At 23.1% G+C, this 19,172-nt stretch overlaps 1 protein-coding gene across 1 annotated transcript; it reads left to right on the top strand.

Moving 5' to 3' along the window:
* The first annotated feature begins 527 nt into the window (after positions 1-527).
* Positions 528-17,393, top strand: LOC145847099 (palmitoyltransferase ZDHHC20-A-like). Its single transcript, XM_082953514.1, has 11 exons — positions 528-688; positions 1,285-1,311; positions 2,210-2,304; positions 3,686-3,809; positions 5,325-5,427; positions 6,765-6,885; positions 10,325-10,463; positions 11,621-11,747; positions 12,149-12,223; positions 16,452-16,483; positions 17,350-17,393. Exons 1-11 carry the CDS (start codon positions 574-576, stop codon positions 17,391-17,393), a joined length of 1,002 nt encoding a protein of 333 aa, XP_082809640.1. The 5' UTR covers positions 528-573.
* The last annotated feature ends 1,779 nt before the right edge of the window (positions 17,394-19,172 follow it).

The raw sequence follows: 19,172 nt of genomic DNA, 5'->3' as shown, positions 1-19,172 counted from the left end.
TCATCAAAAGTGTTTTTAGAAAAAGCATCTAGTGAGTATATTTATATATAAAATTCAATTATTAATTTAAAAACTTACTTAAAATTTCAACTACATACTTAGACAATTGATGACAAATCAGTTCTACAGCTTTAAAATAATCTTATGACAAGGACTTCAAAGAACTTGATTAAAATACTAATTGAAGTTGCAATGCATTAAGGCATATTTAAGATAAAAAGATACAGTATGTTTTTGTAATTTTTGATAACTTTAAACAGTTTTATAATTTAAATTTTGGACCAAAATAGAACAAGAAAACTTATACTTAAAATACCTGGAATGAAATTGAAGAACCTGGAATGAATTCAGAAAACCTAAAACAAAGCCTGAAAATTTTTAACTAGTGGCCACCTCTATGTTAATTGAGTGTTAAATTTTGAGCATAATTTTAAGCATAAAAAATCTCACCAAGCTCAGTGGAAAGGCTAGGTGTTAAATTAGATGTTAAAAACAGTATGTTTATAGATACAAATAAATAAAAAAACATTAGAACTGTATGAACTTGTCAATAGATGATTTATAAAACATAATATGGAACAACAAAAGCAAAACTACTGTGAAAGAGGGTTTCGCTGGTTCCCATGCGTTTTCATACTTCTTGTAGTTCTTTGGTCTTACTACGCCTATGTTGTTGAACTGTGCATTTGTTAGTTTTGTTAAAAGTACATATTGAAAAGATTTGTAAATTGTTTTTAAAAAGACTTCAGTTTATGAGTTTTGAATCATATTTTAAAGAAAGTTTTGTCTTAAGAGCAACATCTTATAAACAACAATTTAGTATATTTTTAAGACTATTTTTTTCTCAAGTAAGTTGTTTTTGTAGTATGTAGTGTGTCTTTAAAAAAAATTTTCAGACTTCTGTCTGATTCTACTTCAAAATCACTTAATTTTTTTTGACAATAAACGCAAGTGAAACTTAAAAACACTAAAAGTTCTATGAAAAAAGTTTTTTCATTAGTTTTATGATTTAGCAAAGTAACTAACAAAGTAAGTTATTAGTAAAGTAAACTATGATATTAAAAAGTCTTTATATATATCTTTTTGAATATTTCACTCATTTTTCATATATTTTTGATACTTAGAAAAAAAATTCTAAAGACACTTAATATAAAGTAGCAATAAATAACACACTTTTAAGTACTTTTTAATAGTAAACTAACTAGAAATATTTAACAAACTACTTATTTTTTGTTTAGTAAATTTTATTAAGCTTTAAAATTTTACAGTAGAGTTTTTTTTCAGATACAATTGACAATGTTCCACAAAAAGGTAATTATTTTGATATACTTTTCTAATATACATAAGTATTTTTTAATACATTACTATGTAGGAGTGCACCAAAATTTGTACAAATACTTGCCTACTTTTAATAATTTTTAAATACTTACATACGTTTTTGTATAGATACTGTTTGTTTTATTGCATGACTAATAGTTATTGGTACATTTAAGATTTAGCTTAATTTCAAACTGAAAACTAGTTTTATCTTAATTTGAGCTTTATAGTTGGTTGATTTCGAGTTATATTAATATTTTTTTACCTTACAAAGTTTTAATTCTCCATTATGAGTTTTTATAGTAAAAGTTGTTATTTTATAATAGAAAAATTTTAATTTTTTTTTTAAGAAACTTATTTATCTATAATATTTTAAATAAGTTTTAAAGACTGTGAACTAAGACTTTGAATAATTTTTTGAAAGTTTAAACTAAAAACTGAAAGTTTTGCTAATCATAACTACTCTTAGATTAAAAAATTCAATTAAATAGAAGTTTTATACTTTTTAAGCTATACTTAATTTTTTTAAAATTAATTTTACTAGAAAATTTTTTTTTATGAAGTTTTGCCAAATCTTTATTTTATATGTTGTAATTGATATCTAAGTCATTGTTTTTGTTTTATTTGAAATTGTAAAATAAAATACTCTTTTAAGTTCTAAAACAATTTAAAATATTGTTTGATAAATTAGAATACTTTTAAAACTAATTTATCTTATGTAGATATATTTTGTTAGTGTAAAAATTTTTCTTTATGTTTAAATAAAGTTAACATAAAAATTCCTATTTTTTACTATGTTTATATCCAAGTAGAAGTTTTCTACAAAGTTTTTAAATGTGGTAATTTATTTTATTGTTGTCTGTTTTTTATATGTAATTGTTATTTTCAACAGTACTGTACATTATCTTCTACCAAGGCTTCTTCATCATGTTTCTATGGAGTTTCTCAAAGACTGTTTTCACTGATCCAATGAATCCCACTCACGAGGTAATTGCAGTTTTCTAACGCTTGACGGTTTGTTTTTTAGTTATTTAAGGCCAAAGCAAAGGGCTAAATGTTTTTAAATTTGCCTAGTTTTGTAGAGTTTCAACTAAGCTACAAGTTTCTTCTTATGGCTTTTTAATATTCAAGCAAGATATAACCCCCCTTAAAGTCACAGTAGGATAGGTTCCATATAGTATGTAGAATAAGTAATAGTCTGTCTCCTCCTATGTTTTTTGAAATAAATACCTCAAACCTCCAGGAAACGATCCTTGCAATATAAAGGAAGTCTACAGTAAGGAATTTTAAAAATTTAACTTACACTTTTTTTTAATGACAACCAAAAAAAGTTTTGTTTTTTGGCAGTAAAATTAAAAAAAAAAAAATTTTAAGTTGGTTACTACAGAGTTTTTTAATATTTTAAGGGCACTTTCTAAAATGTTAGCTGTTTATGTTAAAAGTTAAGAGAAGATAAACCTTTAGCAATTTTTATTTATTCACCATTTTAGTTTTCTCCTCCCATAAGGAACCTATTTTAGTATGCAGCTTCATCCAGCTAAATCTCAAAAATTATTTTGAATAATAAACATTTATAAAAAACAGTAGTGTAGCCTAGTTAAAAATCTACAAAGCAAGATCAAGTTGAAAAAAATGGTTTAAACTCTCGTCTATGGCCTTAATAGTTAGGTGATATTATCATAAAATGCTTTTTTTGTAAACATATGGAGAATTTCTGATTCTCATAGTTTGATTTTTTTTTTGTTTTTTTCTAAACACTTTAAAGTGTAAATCAAGTAAAGTTGTTGGCCAGTGCCTATTGAACCGACTAATAAAAAGCTCAAATGTTACTTTTAAAGATCTTGTCCTATCAACAATACATCTTTATATTCAACAAATTAGATACTGTTACTTTAAATACTATGTATTTTCTTCCTTTTTTATATCTTTTTTTAATGATCACACTTATTGAATACACTTAAGTTTAAGATATCTTTCAAAGAAGAATTTTTTTATTTAGTTGTTGTTTTTTAAATTTTTTAAACTCGAACGTTATTGTTTGCTATGTTGAATATTTATATATGTCAATACTGAACATTCTTTTTAACTTTTTTGATAAACTTTAATACTTTTCCGGTACATATTTCCATAAGGCATGTTTCAGCAGATATTAATAATAAATGATAACAGTAATAGTAATGATACATAATAATATGATTGTTAATAATATATTATAAAAATGATAACAATAATAATCATATGTAGAAGAATTTTTTTTTCCAGTAGACATTGCCTAAAGGTATGTTCAAGCAGATAATAATTAAAAAAGTTTTAGTAGTAATCATAAATAAAAACAACCATATGTGGAAGATAATTATTTTTGTTTCAGTACACATTTCCGGAAGGTATGTTTGAGCGAATAATAGCAGCCAAGAGCGAAGGTGAGAGGCAAGAAGTCATCAAAGATTTCGCTGCGAACTGCAACGGAATGGAGGTCAGAAACCACAATGGAGGTGGGTATTGTTGTTAAATGTGGTTAAATGTTAAAGAAAAAATGTTAGTTTTAAGTTTGAAATAAACATATATATATATATTATTACCTATAATAAACCACAATGGGGGTACAAAAAAATAATAAAAATATAGCTATGAAGAGTTAATTTAAAATGAACATATGATAACTTAAAAGGAATCACAATGCAGGTAAATAATATTAATAACGATGTTTAAAAATCTTATGGGAGGTTAATGTTTTTGTTATTAGTACAAGTTTAGTACAGACTTTATTATACAAGTTTACTGTTTTATTTGGTCGCAATTTTTTGTCACAAAACCCGGTAGTAAAAATATATTTTATTTGCATTTCTCTATTTATTTTATTAGCAAAATAAAATATTAAAAATATAGTTTTAAAGAGCTAATTTAATTACATATTAAATTATGTATTTTTAATTTTACTTTACTTTTTTATGGTGGTTTGTATGCTAACTCAAAACTTATGCTGCTAGTATTCTTCATATATATCTGTGTATACGGAAATTAGAAGTCATAATGGCAGATTTTAAAATATAAAGAAATAAATGTCTAAGAGTTTTTTATTTTACTTATATAATGTGCAACTAGTAAAAGTATTGGAATCAGAAAAAAGGAAGTTTTATGTTGTAAGAAAACTAGCAATCAAATATATAAATAAAAAAGGGTTTGTGAAATAAAGATTTAAAAACACAAATTCAGTTGAAACTGTAGTCGTCATGTATTTATAATTGATAGTTTTAAGTTGGAAAATACTTAATGTTATAGAAGTAATAAATCATATTAGTGGTTTGAACGTTGAGTTTTTTTGTTTAAACTTTCCTTTGATAAAAACTGAAGACGTAATAATAAACATTTTGCACAGTTTATTGCATACTGTTCAGAGGATTATTGTTTATGGAAAAACAGTTAATGTATAAAAATATTTTATATCATAAATATTTTAAATTTTATTATATGTTTACAATAAAAAGTATTAATTTTTCTATTTAAATTCTGTAATTTTCTATAGAATCAGTTTTATGAAAATGTTTAAAAATATTTCTCAATTTTAGTTTTTTAAACTAGTTATGTGTTGTATTATCTGGATTTTTGACAAAATATCATGTGGTGTAACAATAAAATATATAATTTTGACCTTTCACGAGGTAATAATTGTTTTTATTGTTTAGTATTTTTAAGCACGATTACCTCTTATAACACTTGATTAAAAAGTGATAACAAAAAGTTATCTAAAAAATTGAAAAAACAAATAAGTTATTATGTTATTTGTTATTACATTTTTTTTTTCTACAAATTTACTCTTTTACATATGTGCTAAGTAATAGACAATAGTTGATTTAGTTTAAAGAATTATAAAAAAAAACTCATATACAAAACCGCATAAATAATAAGTAATCAGCTTTCAAACTTTAATTTATTACTGCTTTATGCTTATCTTTCTTTTAGCAAACAAAGTACATGATATATTACCGAAACAAATTTTCAATTTTCAGGATACAGATACTGCATGGTAACGGGAAGATTAAAACCAGATAGATGTCATTACTGCTCCGTTGTCAAACAGTGTGTCCTGAAGATGGACCATTATTGTCCCTGGTTCGTTTTAATTTATTTTCAACATTTTTATTTTTTTGTCCGTTGTCAAGCAGTGTGTCCTGAAGATGGACCATTACTGTCCCTGGTTTGTTTTAATTTGTTTTCAACGTTAACACTATTGTTGTATTACTGTATATATATTTTTTTCAATAACTATTTTGTTTTAAACAGTAGGTACTTAAAAATAATCCTAGTTATTTTTGTTTAATTGATTTAGTATTATTTTTATCTTATTGTTCCGTTGTTAAAAAGTTGGTTCTAAAAATAATTCATAGTTTTCCTTGGTTTGTTTAATTTTGTTGTTATTATTATATTGCTATGTTTTTATTTTATTTCCTTATATTAAATAAAATGTATTAAAAATGGATTATTATTTTGTATACTTCTTTTCTTTTTTTCTAAATTGATTAATTTGAATAAATATCAGGAGTTTATGTATGAGTAAATATTAAGAATCGTGTTTTTAGTATAGTTTTTTACCTTATATACAGAAAAAAGTTTATAAATGGATAAAAGTACAACTAAAAGTGTTTTAATTTTGTATAAATTGTTTTGATTGATACTTTAAATTGGCAAAACCAATCGACCTTTTAACTCTAATTTAAAATGCACGTCTTTTATTGGTGGTTGATGAATTTAGGTTATTAAGTATTTTAATAGCTTTTTGTGGTTTGTTTTGATTTTAAAAATGGCAATAGAAAAATATTAATTTGAATGTACAGAGAAAATTGTTTGTTATCTTAATGTAAAAACTAAGACAAGATGATTTAAATATTATAGTTTCCTTTTATTAAAGCTTTAATATAGATCTTTAATCCATAAATAAAAATACAAGTATTTCTAAACTCAAAGCTGTTTTTTGTAAGTGTAAAATCAGTTTTAGTAATCACTGTCATTAACTTTTTATTTTAGAAAAAAAGTTTGTCATTCAGTCTTTTAAACTGAACTTATTTTTGATAGTTTTAATTAAAATTAAATAAGTTTTCCTTTATGAAACAAAATATTTAGTTCAAAATTAGCTCTTATTTTTAATGCTTTACTTTCATTACTTCTAAAGATATTAAAGTAATGATATAGTTCTCAGATCAAAAATAACAATTTTAGTAAAGCTTTTTTTATTATTCATTATTCAGCAAAATTACCATGTTTTAAGAATTCAAACATGTATGAAAATTAATTAATAAGTACTACTTAGCCCCACGCTTGTAACCATTAAGTCAACTATGCTAATGTATTGTCTTGCAAAATTTTTTGTAATTGCTATTATTATTATTTACAGGTGTAGTAAACTAGAATATTTTTGATAACTCAAAATTTGAATTAAAACAAATTTCCAGGGTGAACAACTGCGTAGGTTACTCAAACTACAAGTTCTTCTGTCTGTTCCTGTTTTACGGACTTTTGTATTGCTTGTACGTGGCAGCAACTTCACTGGAATATTTTCTTCTATTCTGGCAGGTTTGATATTTGAATAGTTGTAAAAAAAAACAATATTATGTAATTGCTTTAAATGAGTGTTTCAATCTCACTTAGTTACTTTATTATCAAGAAATCAGTAACTGTAACTTTCTAAAAAAACAATTCAGAATAAAAAAAACCTCACATAACATCATTGAACTAAAATTATAAAAGAAATTAAAATTTATATTTAGTTACAGCTTAAATTTATTAAGCTTTAATAAGTATACAAAATTACAAATTATTTTTATTTGCCTTAAAATGATGATAAACATTTAACTTTACAACTTTAACAACTAGGCACTTGACTCAACTTAACCAACAAAGCGATTAGTTTTTCGAACATTGTTTTACATTTGTGCATTGCAAAAGTATTAGTCACAATATCGGATTGTGACGTAATAAAACTTTTGAAATCGATTTGAACAAGAGTTGTTTGAGTGACATATCTGCTTTTAAGGTGTCTGGTTTCAAATAAATGTTTTTTTTCAAAATAGAGTTTTAAGAGTCTAGGTAATGGCTTTTGAAACTTGTTCTTAGGAGAAAAAAGTATACACATGATATATCAATAAAAAGTTGGTAAACATAATTTTAGTAATAAAGTTCATAATAAAATATAGTTAAACAAGTGTACTCTTCCTTAGTCAAAAGTTTAAAGTAAATTAGGACTGATAGTTTATCAGGCTTGTAAGTATAAAAATATTATCTAAATAAAATAATGTTTGGGATTCGAAATAAAATTATACGTTTTAGTTGATTTTAGTTAACAACTAAAGTTTTTTCAGTCACTTAAATTTATATAAACTTATAAAACAGTTTTAAAATAAAGTTATGTTCTTTAATACTTATTTTGAGGTAATTAATATGGCCGCACAATTAAATAAATTTGAAATCAAGAAAATGTTTAAATTATCATCTTCTGCTGATTACTACTTTAATTTAAAAATTTTTAGACGTAAATGTTGTGTTTATTATTTTTCTAACATTCTACTATTAATTGTAAAGGCTGAAAAGATATTTTAAAACGTTATTTTGATACTATACAAATAAAAATACAACTAAATGATCAATTTAACAATAATGTTTATTGCTTGATAGTAGTTCTTTTAAATTTGAATAATTTAATCTTAAGCAACAGTTTTCTTTTTTTTTTAACTTTTACGTATATAAAAATAAAACATTATAAAGTTTTTAAAGACCAAACTTAATTAAACAAATTTATGTGATAACCAAACTTTTTTTTCTTTTACAAAACTGTTAGTTTTTTATGGTATTTAGTATATAAGTTCAACTAAGTAAAACAAACATTTTCAAATTTTAAAATATTTTTGTAATTTTTGTTTATAATTAATTGTGTTTTCCTATGCTTTTTCATACGTCAATTGCATTTAACTAGGTTAATCTGTTTCCAGTTAATTTGATACAAAAACACGTAAAAACAAAGCTAGAAGTATCAACTTATTAGAATTCATTTGTTAATTTAATATAACTATTAGTTAATTTATTTACAACTTTTTTTTCTGTTGATGGTTCACTTTACTTTAAATTTGTTTTTTAAATCTTTACAATCATAGTTTAAAGTTTAATTATTTTAATTTTAACATGAATAACTTTAATTTTTAGTTAAGTTACAATGTTTGTCAAAAAAAAACCATTAAGTTTAGTTATTACTTATCGTGGTTTTAAGTTTTTTATAAAAAAAAAATGTGTATCAATTTTTGTATCAACAAAGATATGAAAAAAGAGTACTGTTTTGAAGCCATAAGTTTTATTAAGTAAGAAAAGTTTATTTTAATTTTTTCAATAGTATGCACATTTTAAAAATATTTTATAAATAACAACTTATAGTTTTTGAATCTTTCAATTAAAACTTTATTTTTTTAAAGCATACTAAACGCCGCTGTATTAGATACAAAAAAATTTTTATATATATTTTACAAAACTAAAAAGTGTTTTTTTTTTTTTCAATCAATAAATGTTTAAGCGCCAGTGTATTAATTTACAAAAAAGTGTTGTACTCGTGATTTTTGTTGTGTTTTACAAAACATAAAAAAAAAATACTAATCAATAAATGCTAATACAGCAGTGCGCATTTACTTGAGCGTAATATTCAAACAAGAACATTATTATAAAAACATGTATTTCATCTAATTACCCACAAAAATTACAACTTTCAAAACTTGTTTTGTCTTACTTTTTTCTCTGTAAAAGTCTTTTAGCTTGTATTAAGATTTCAGACAAAAAATTTAAAATGAATGTTTTTTTTGATAAATTTATAAAGTTTAATTTTCTTCTCTAACCTATCAAAATAGTTTTAATGCGACAGCATTAACGTTTTAAATTGTTTTTTGTTTTTGTAACAATTAAATCTGTTTTAAAATTTTTTAATCAAATAAAAATTAAAATTGTCTTACTAACATTTTCCTAGGTATAATTGTATACCTGAATATTGAATTAAGTAGGAAAGTTTTGACTTTCTGTTTTACGACAATAGTAACTTTTTATAAAAAGTTGTCTTAACGCTTTATTTTATCAACTGGCCAATAAGAAAACTAGTTGTTGTTCTCTCTATAAAATATTGATTATTTTTTACAAAAATATACACCACTTCTGCTCAATTAGAAAAAAACTAAAAATGAAATAATTAATTTTTCAATTTTTTACAGTAATAGAGTCCTTCTAAACATTTTTACTAACTTTTTGTAAAATCTAAATATCATAATCTAAAAGTTTTTCTCTTAAATGTTTTCAATTCTTGAACTTTTGGGATTTTGTTTGTTCATGGTTTCGATTTAACTTTTATAACTTTTATTCAGGTTTTTTAACATTGTTTTATTTTAAACAAACCTTATTTTTTTAAATCTCTTACAAAAAGTCTACAAACCACAACAAGAGTTTTGTTTTAGTTTTCAATTTAGTTTGTAATTTTTCTTTTGTAATTGTTATCAGGAAAGTTTTCTCACTTCTTTGTTTGCAGCAGGGGCCGCAGTTACTAAAACTAGTTGTAGTAATCAATAAAAATACTTTTTTAAACCAAAAATATGGTGTAACAAGCAGTTATAAAGCACTAGCAATTGCTAATTACTACTTTGAGATCCTGAAAGGAAGTTTTTACCTCAAAATCTTTTTATCTTCTTTAGAAAAATTATGTTTTCAGCTGAAAAATGCATTTATTTTTTGGTATGAGGGCAGCAGTTTGCCAATCCTTATCCTCAGCAAAGTTTTTTTATTCTTTTGGTTTTTTTTACAACTTTACAGAGATTTTTGCAAGCAAGTTTTTTGGTTGATCACTTTATCATTTTCACAAGAATAGTTTAAGTTCTTTATTTACTGCAATTTTACTGATATCACTTCTATTCGTTGTTTCTATACTTATTTATACATTCTATATGAAAACTGATAATTTTGTTTAATTAATTAATTTTATTAATTATTTCAGGACAATTTCCCTTCAACATCATCCACAGCGAAGCTGATGATCTTGTTTTTATTCTTCGCTGCCGCAATGTTCGCTCTCAGCCTGACGACTCTGTTCTTCTACCATTTGTGGCTCGTATTAAAGAATAAAACTACAATTGGTGAGTTTGTTAACATATGTTGTACATATAAGAAAAAATATATACTTTCTTTTATAATCTCTGGCCGGTTCTGAAGAATAAAACCGTATTTGGTAAGTTTGCAAATAAATAGTAGTTAGTAAAGTTAGATTGATAAATTAGCAACAAGTTATAAAGTTTATGAAGATATCACTTAGTTTATAGGTGAATTATAAAACGACTTTTGCTGAGAAAAATTGCACTTAATTTAAGTAAAGTTTTGATATTTAAAGACAAGATTAAACTGTATTATAGATTTAAATAATATAACTGCCATATTTACTACATAAAGTTTACCATTTTGTGCATGAGGGGGTAAAGTTTTTTTAAAATTAAGTCTTGTTTTTTACAAAACTAATTAAGCTAACATTTACTTTTTACCGCTTGTTAAATTTTGAAGTAACTTTTGAGATATAAGTGATCAAAGTTAGAGGGTTTAATAGGTTCTTTATGGGAGGCGCAAACTTAGAGTGCGAAATTAGACAATTTCACTAAAAATCTTTCTCCTTCAGTTTTTAAGCAATTAAAAAAAAAAATCTCAGAGTTATCTTTAAAAAGTTTTAAACAACTTGTAGGAAACAGATTTTTTAATTTTTATAAAAAAAAAATTTACAAATTATAAACAAAAAAAAAGGTCTTAATTTTTTAATTTATTTTAAGTCTGCTTCATACAAAGTGTTTTTAATATCAAATTTCTAAAAAAATTTGAAGCAAGTTGCTTTAACAATGAAGGAGGAGATAGATTTTTGGATAATTTATCAAAATTCTGAGAAAATTTGCCTTGATTTTTTTTGGTTCCATACAGGTGTATCAGATTTTTTTTACAAAACTGGTTATATCTCAAAAGTGAATTTTTTAAATTCCTTGCATTGTAGTATATAACATAAGCTTAAAAAAAGAGCCAATGTTAGTTTTTGTAAAAAAAAGGTTCAGTGGTCTCATTTGACAAATAACTCACCCAGAATAATGCTTCAATTTGATTTAAATTTATTTGAACACGGGATTCTTCAAAAACCTTAAATTACTTAAACGTTGCGTTATGTTTTTATTTATTCAAAAAAAAAAACTGGAAAATAAATCACTACTTTTGTTAAACTTAGTTGAAATTAGGACAAGTATGAAAAAGTTTTATTTTTCAGAATCGTGGCGTCCGGCCCACTTTCGCCACGGTCCCGACTCCTCCGGCTTCAACTTGGGTTCGAGGAGGAATTTCGAGCAGGTTTTCGGGGAATCCCCCCTGAAGTGGTTCATGCCGGTCTTCACCAGGTTGTTAATAAATTATTTAAATTAATTTTCTTGTTTGTTTATGCATTTACTAAAAGTTGTAGTTTTATTTCTTTTAAAATTCTCCTTTGGAGTTGTCCATTCCCGACCTGGTTTATATTTTTTCTTTATAATAAGAAATTTGACTCTTATATTTTTTAATCAATAAAATTTCCAACCATTCTAAATACCAAAATGGTATTTTTTTATTTTTATTTTAAATCAGTCAAACAAGTATACTCTTCTTGAGATGGTTTATCTGATTTATACCACTTTGTTAAATTCCAAGTATTTTTTTCAGTTCAGAAACAACCAATGAAAATTAATCATTATAGCAAAGAATTTGCATTTTAAAAACTGAAGTTTTAAATTAAATTTAATAAATATATTATTATTATTTTCAGTTTAGGGGACGGACAAAGTTTTCCGACGAGACTCGTTCAAAATGGAGACGTGGAAAGTGGATTTGGGACTACAAGGTTGAAAAATAATCATAAAAATAATTATAATAACTATATATATATATATATCACAGATGTTCTTGTGCTAAAACTTTATTTCAACTAACGGCGTTTCACTGCTCTCAAATAAATTTAAGAACAGATCTACGGAGTCTATAAAATGTTAACACACATTAGAAAAAAAGCAGAAAAAAGCATGTATAATTATGTATAGTGTTTATCTATGTAGTAACTATAAATGGACTTTATGGTTTAAAAACAAAGTTTGGGATAAAAGCATAAAATTATAAAATTATCTACAAAAAAAACAAATTTATTAAAAGTAGGCGCCTACTTTTATTAAATTTGTTTTTTTTTGTAGACAATTTTATAATTTTATGCTTTTATCCCAAACTTTGTTTTTAAACCATAAAGTCCATTTATAGTTACTACCTAGATAAATACTATACATAATTATACATGCTTTTTTTCTAATGTGTGTTAAAATTTTATAGACTCCGTAGATCTGTTCTTAAATTTATTTGAGAGCAGTGAAACGCCGTTAGTTGAAATAAAGTTTTAGCACAAGAACATCTGTGATATACATTCCGATAAGCTTAGCTTATCAGGATCTCCAGGATTTAACGCCTTATAACGTTACATCTTATATATATATATATATATATATAATAGCATAAACAAATAATTGTACTAGCTATGAATAAGCTGGAAGTGAATTTGGATCTAATACCAGTTTAAATGTATAATAATATTAATAAATAGTTATACGAACTATAAATACATAATTATATAAATAAATAATTATACTAGCTATAGATATGTTGAAAATGGATTTGGAACTAATATAAGTTATAAATATGTAAAAATAAATAATCATAATACTTGTTGTAAAAGTATTATGACTAATACAAGGTATAAATGATTATAGCTATATGGGGGTTAATCACATTTTGAAAATTTATTCTTAAAGCTAAGCTACCACTATATTTTTACCGTTTTTGAAAATTCAAAGTAATTTTAGAGATATAAGCGATCAAAGTTAGAGGTTTATTGTAGGGGGCGCAAACTAAAAAGGCGAAAACAGAATATTTTACAAAAAAAAATATCTCCTCCTTATGTTTTTGAGCGATTGTTTAAAAACTTTATCAGTAAAATATTTTATAAATTTTGAAGTAATTGTAAGAAACAATTTTATTAATACTTTTCACACAAATTTGTATCTTACAAGTTCTTAGTAAAATTGAAAAGTACATTTTCTGAAAATTTGATGTAAATTGCTTTCAAATTGAATGAGGAGATATAATTTTAATTAATTTTAAAAAACTCTTAGAAATTGGGCCTTTGCACAATTCTTGTAGATTTTTGTACAATAACTTGAATCGGATTTTTTCTACAAAACTGGTTATATCTCAAAAGTTAGTTTAAATTTATTTATTCTATAAAAAGTATCTTGTAGTATATACTCTAAACCAGGGTTTCCCAAACTATCATTAAAACATCAAAAACCTTATATTTTTGTTCTTCATCTTCAACTCCAGAATATTTAGTGTAAGTTTCAAATGAAGTTCCAAGTGATCCACTTTAAAAAACCCTGCTATAAACTTTCAAATAAGATCATATGTAATTTTTTGTAAAAAAAATGTTTTACCTCCCCCCATACGGCCTTAAAAGAAAAATAGAACCAGTATAATTGATAAAAAGAAGGAAATAAACCGAAAGTAATACAAACGAACACAATTCAATAAACAATTTGTAAAAGTTTTTACAAACTTTATATAAAACAAACTTTTTATAGCTAGACTACTTTAATAATCAGTTGTAATCAGTGTATTTTTTTATAAGATAAATTTTTTTGTTACAATAGTAAACAAACAAAAGTAGCAAATAAATGTTTGTTTAACTGAAATATTGTTCTAAAAAATAAACCTGTGTTCACACCTACACAATGAAATTAATGTTGAAAATAAATAATTTAGTTTTTCAATACCAAAACACAAATTTTTTTATATAATTTAGTTTTAGTAGACATATTAAAATAAATATGATGGTATGTTTTTTAAGCTTAAACTGAAAAACGAAAGCTAAACACGATTTAAATGCGTAATTGTCTAAATATTGTTCTAAATACGTTTGTTTAAAAATTTAAGCTGAACGGCATAATCAATAAACTACTTTAAAAACTGCCTTAATTTGTTTAAAATTGTAGAATTAGAAGTGTTGAAGAAATAACTTACAAAAGAAAAATTTTAAACATATTATTTATTTAATTGTATAAGTTTTGTTCTTTGAATACACTTAATAATTAACTGTTTTTGCAAACAAATAAAAATGAAACATTCCAACTTGAAATACTGTTAATATTTCAGTATTATTTATTCAATGCAATTTTTTTAAATTCATTATGTTTTTAATGAGTTTAGGGTAAAGTAAAAAACTTTTTGACATAAATGATGACAAATTTAAATTTTTTATGTGAATTTTTCAGCAAAGTGATTTGCATTAAATTATTTATTGTTTCAACAGCATCCCACAATACGTTGGCATTTCTGTTGAAATTATTTCAAATTCCCTGTAAACACTTTAAACTTCTTGTTTAACACAAGATGATAAATTTTTAATAAATAACAGATTTAGCCATAAATTATTTTTAATTGTAAACAAGTCCCAAAAGTAAATAAACCTTTTATTTGTATTTTCGTTTAATTTTAAAAGTCTATTTTTTAGAAATTTTCTTTTTGAAAGTTTTTACAACTAACGTTAGTAAAGTACATAGTTTAACACAAATGTTATATAAATTTACACTTACTTTTCATGTAATTCCCAAGTTCTAATCAATTTAAAAAAAACATTTTGAAAATTTATTACAGTCAAATATTACAAAAAAATTAGTTCTGAAAATTGATTAAGATTTCAAAAAAAAACTGTTTATTTCCCTAGTTTCAGTTACAAAATTCTTAAAATTTCTTCTGTTTAAAGTTATATATTAAAATGTTTTTTATGTAAAATGACAAGATAAGTGATTTCAGTAAATCAAATTATAAATATAATTTTAATTATATCTGTGTTTATTAAAACTTGCATGTTACTATAGTTTGAATAATTTTGATAAGTGTTAAAATAGATCAAGTTGAAATAGTTTAATAAAGTTTTAATTTGATTTCTTTTAAAGTTGATAACTTATGTACATCACAAATTCTTAACTAAAAAAAACAAAGTTTTATTATAAATAAAGCACAATAGTATTAATTTTTTGATTTAGTTATAAGTTGAAAGTTTAATTACAATATTTTAACTTTTTCTTAGTTTGAAATTCTTATAAACAATTTTTTTTTTAATGACATAACTGAAACTATAGTTTACTTTCATAATAATCAAATAAGAAACTGTACAAGGTAAGTTGCATTGATAGTTTTTAGTACTAAACTAAACATATTTATTCGATCCAAATTTACTTTTTATTGATAAACTTACACAAAATCTAAAAATATGTTTAATCAATTTTAAATATTATGTTAAGAGAATTTTTGTAAAAGTTTTGTGGAATTAACAGACAGTGGTAATTAAAAAGAAATATTTTAAAATTCACGGCATTGTTAATTCAAACCACAATCAATAGAAAAATTTGCAAATGTTTTAAAGCTCTTAAGTTCAAAATTGTATTAAGCAAAAAATAGATTAGTTTTTACAATTTTTTTTTAATTTGCTAGTTATTACCTTTTACTTGTGTACTTGAAAACTATTAAAAAAGTGCTTACTGACTAATGATAATATTTTAATTATTTGACTATTTATAAAAATCCTTGTAAACGTAAAAAAATATATAAACGCTTTTTGATTAAAATTTTTATTAACAAATGTTGGTATTTAATGCTTTGGTTACTTCATTAAAAGAAATATTCAAATTAAAATATTTTAAATAAAAGTAATTTAGCTTTTTACACAAGTACTTTAAGTTTGCAATTAAATTAAACCGCAAATATTAAGTATTAAAATTTTGAGGCAGAACTATCCTAGTTATAATTCTTAAAAATGAAAATATAAGTTCTTATATTTTGATATAATTAATTTTTTTTTCGAGAATAATAAGCAAGTTTACATCATAATATATTATAACAATTTTAATGGCGGCGGTATAAATTTGAACAGTAAATTGTTAGTTGCAAATTAATTTTTAAGAGAAGCAATAATAAAAGTATTAATTTCAATTGATATTTATTGATTTAATTTTAAAATTATTTATTTGCAGAAATGGTAATTCTATGCGTTCATCTAATTCTAGTAAGTTAATTGTTTGAATATTTTTAAATTAAAATTCTATATCATTAAAAAAAAAACAAATACTGTTTGTTTTATGCTAAATATTTTTAATTTGGTTTATCAAGTAAATTATTATTTAAGATAAGTTAGTTTTACTATGTTTATTGTTTCTTAGTAAAATTAAATTATTAAAAAGTTAATTGGACTATTTGAATAAAAGTTCACATGTTTTGTTTTTTTTTAAACAAACAAATGTATAGCTTTTTTTTTTTTTAAGTTTGGAAATTTTCACAAAAACGCTTTTTTACTAATACATTTTACTATAAATTTGAATTGTTTTTAACCAAAATAGACAATTTTTTAATTGGTTTTTCGTTAGTAAATTTTAAAATACTTGTGGTTTTTTAAAAGTTTAAAGACTTGATGTTATATTGTAAGTTAATGGCTTAATTATTAAATCCTCTAGAGTTAAAAAAAACACAAAATGTTAATGCTGAACTATCTTATAAAACTTCTTTCATTTTACTTATATGGTGTTTAAAAAACTTTGAAAATATTATTAACTTTAACTACCTCCTTATTCTTTAGATTAAAACATTTTGCAATTTAGTTTTTCATATTTTATTAGGCTATAAAAAGTAGAACGCAGTTCAGAACATAAAATTAATTTTTATAATGTTTTCTCGTTTTTAAAGTATTATAAAATTAATTTTAAAAGCTTTACAAATAAGTTATTATTCGTTTAAAACATTTAAACTGAATATTTTTTTGCGGATACTTTGAACTAAGAATAAATATTATTGATAAACCGTAGTTTTAAACATTAAGTATTAAAGTTAAATAGTTTTTTTCTTATTTTTATTTTTAATAATATTATTTTTATTCAGACGGCAAGTCCAAAGCTTCGACGTTACAATTTGATGAGAAATAAAAAACTTTTAAAATAATTTATCATGATTTTTATTTTCTGCCTTTTTTTCTGTGTACTTTGTTTAAAACGTGGAGCATTTGAAAATATAGCCATATAAATGAAATGCGGTAAGAAACTATTTGCAGTAAATAGTATGCTAACAACATATTTTTTTTTTAAACTTTTCAATTTAAGTTTTTAATAAATATTAAATAACTAAATAAAAAATAATGTTTGCAGTCAAAAAAGATAAAAAACTACTTTTTTGAATACTTAAAAACAAATTTATTTTTCAATTAATTTTTTTATTGTTTTAAACTTATGGCTTATATTTGCACATTGTTCTTTGAATTTAACTTTTTTTAAATGAGTTAAACTATCTATCTTAAATAACAGTTACCTAATTCAAACATGCAATGTTACAGTTCTAAGGTTATAAAATATACTTTGAGAAAATTTTCTATTTATTTGCTCATTTAAAATTTTACTAAGAGAGTATAACAACTTGATATTTACTTATCGCTGTCTTTATAAAGTAATTGGTTTATTATTGTATACAAAATATATAAAAAATAAGTTTAAAAAAAATTGTAAGCATAAATTTTTAGCTGCTTTGTTTTTCAATTAAATATTTTTCAATTTTCATCTAAAATATGTTGCAGTATATGTTCATTTATTCAAATTTGTAACCATTTTAAATTGTTGTAAGTATTTATGATTTTTCCATATTGTGCATTTAAGTTTTATTTATTTGTCGTTGAAAGAGTTTTTAATCACAGAAAGTAACAAATATTTCCAATTGAGTTCTTTTATACAAATAATTTAACTTTCTTGTATATAAATAGTTTTAAATAGCAACAATATAAAATTAATGTCTTCCATATATTACAAATAAAAAAATACTTCAGTTGCTGGAGCTTATCTGTGATAAATAACTAAAAATATTTAAATAGTTTAAGAATAAAAAATTAAAATCAAAGTTAGCTTTCTTTTGAAAAAATTATTGATTATTTTAGTGACAAGTTTAACAAATAAACTAAATAAATAAACACTAATTAATTTAAAAAACATTATAAACATAATTAAAGTCTATATTACTATCCTAGCTTTTACATCGGTTCATGTTTTCTTATTTGTGAGTTAAACTTCCAAATATTTATTTGTTTTAAACTAAAAGCAGGTAAACCTCTTTATTATTTACATATTTTTATTTTGTATTTATTATCTACATGTTTTTATTTAATACAATAGCTTTTTTCGCTCAAACGATACAAAAAAAGTATTCGAGCAACAAGTTAAACTGAAAATTGTTTGTTAGAATTATTTTCTTTATACATTTACAAAGCTGATTTTTCAAAGAGGCCCTGCCACAATAATGAACCCAAAAATGTTTCAAATTTGATAATTTTGTTAAAGACAAAGGTTTGTTCTTTAAAACAAAAAATATACTGCTCTATATAACATAATAATATTATTACTTAGAAGAACAAACTTATATTGATAAACTTAAGACGTTTCCCTTTAAAAAAGCTATTTAAAATATGTATGCTTCTGAAAACAATTATAATTTAGGTAAGTAATACAGACAGTTGATAACTTCCATTTTCCTTGTTTTTAATTAAATATTCTCATTGTACAACTATATAGTTAAACTTAAGACATTAAATGTTATAAATCCTCACAGAAATTGTAATTAATTTATTAATAGTGCGAGGTTTTCATATATTTAATTTACAAAAACTACAGTGCAACTTAATTTTATTATTGTTTATTTTGAAAGATTTGTTAGGTTGATTATGA

The sequence above is a fragment of the Thalia democratica genome, unplaced genomic scaffold, assembly GCF_965202585.1.
Source record: "Thalia democratica unplaced genomic scaffold, ktThaDemo2.hap1.1 HAP1_SCAFFOLD_812, whole genome shotgun sequence".
Classification (NCBI taxonomy): Eukaryota; Metazoa; Chordata; class Thaliacea; order Salpida; family Salpidae; genus Thalia; species Thalia democratica.
This window is presented reverse-complemented; position numbering and strand designations above follow the sequence as displayed.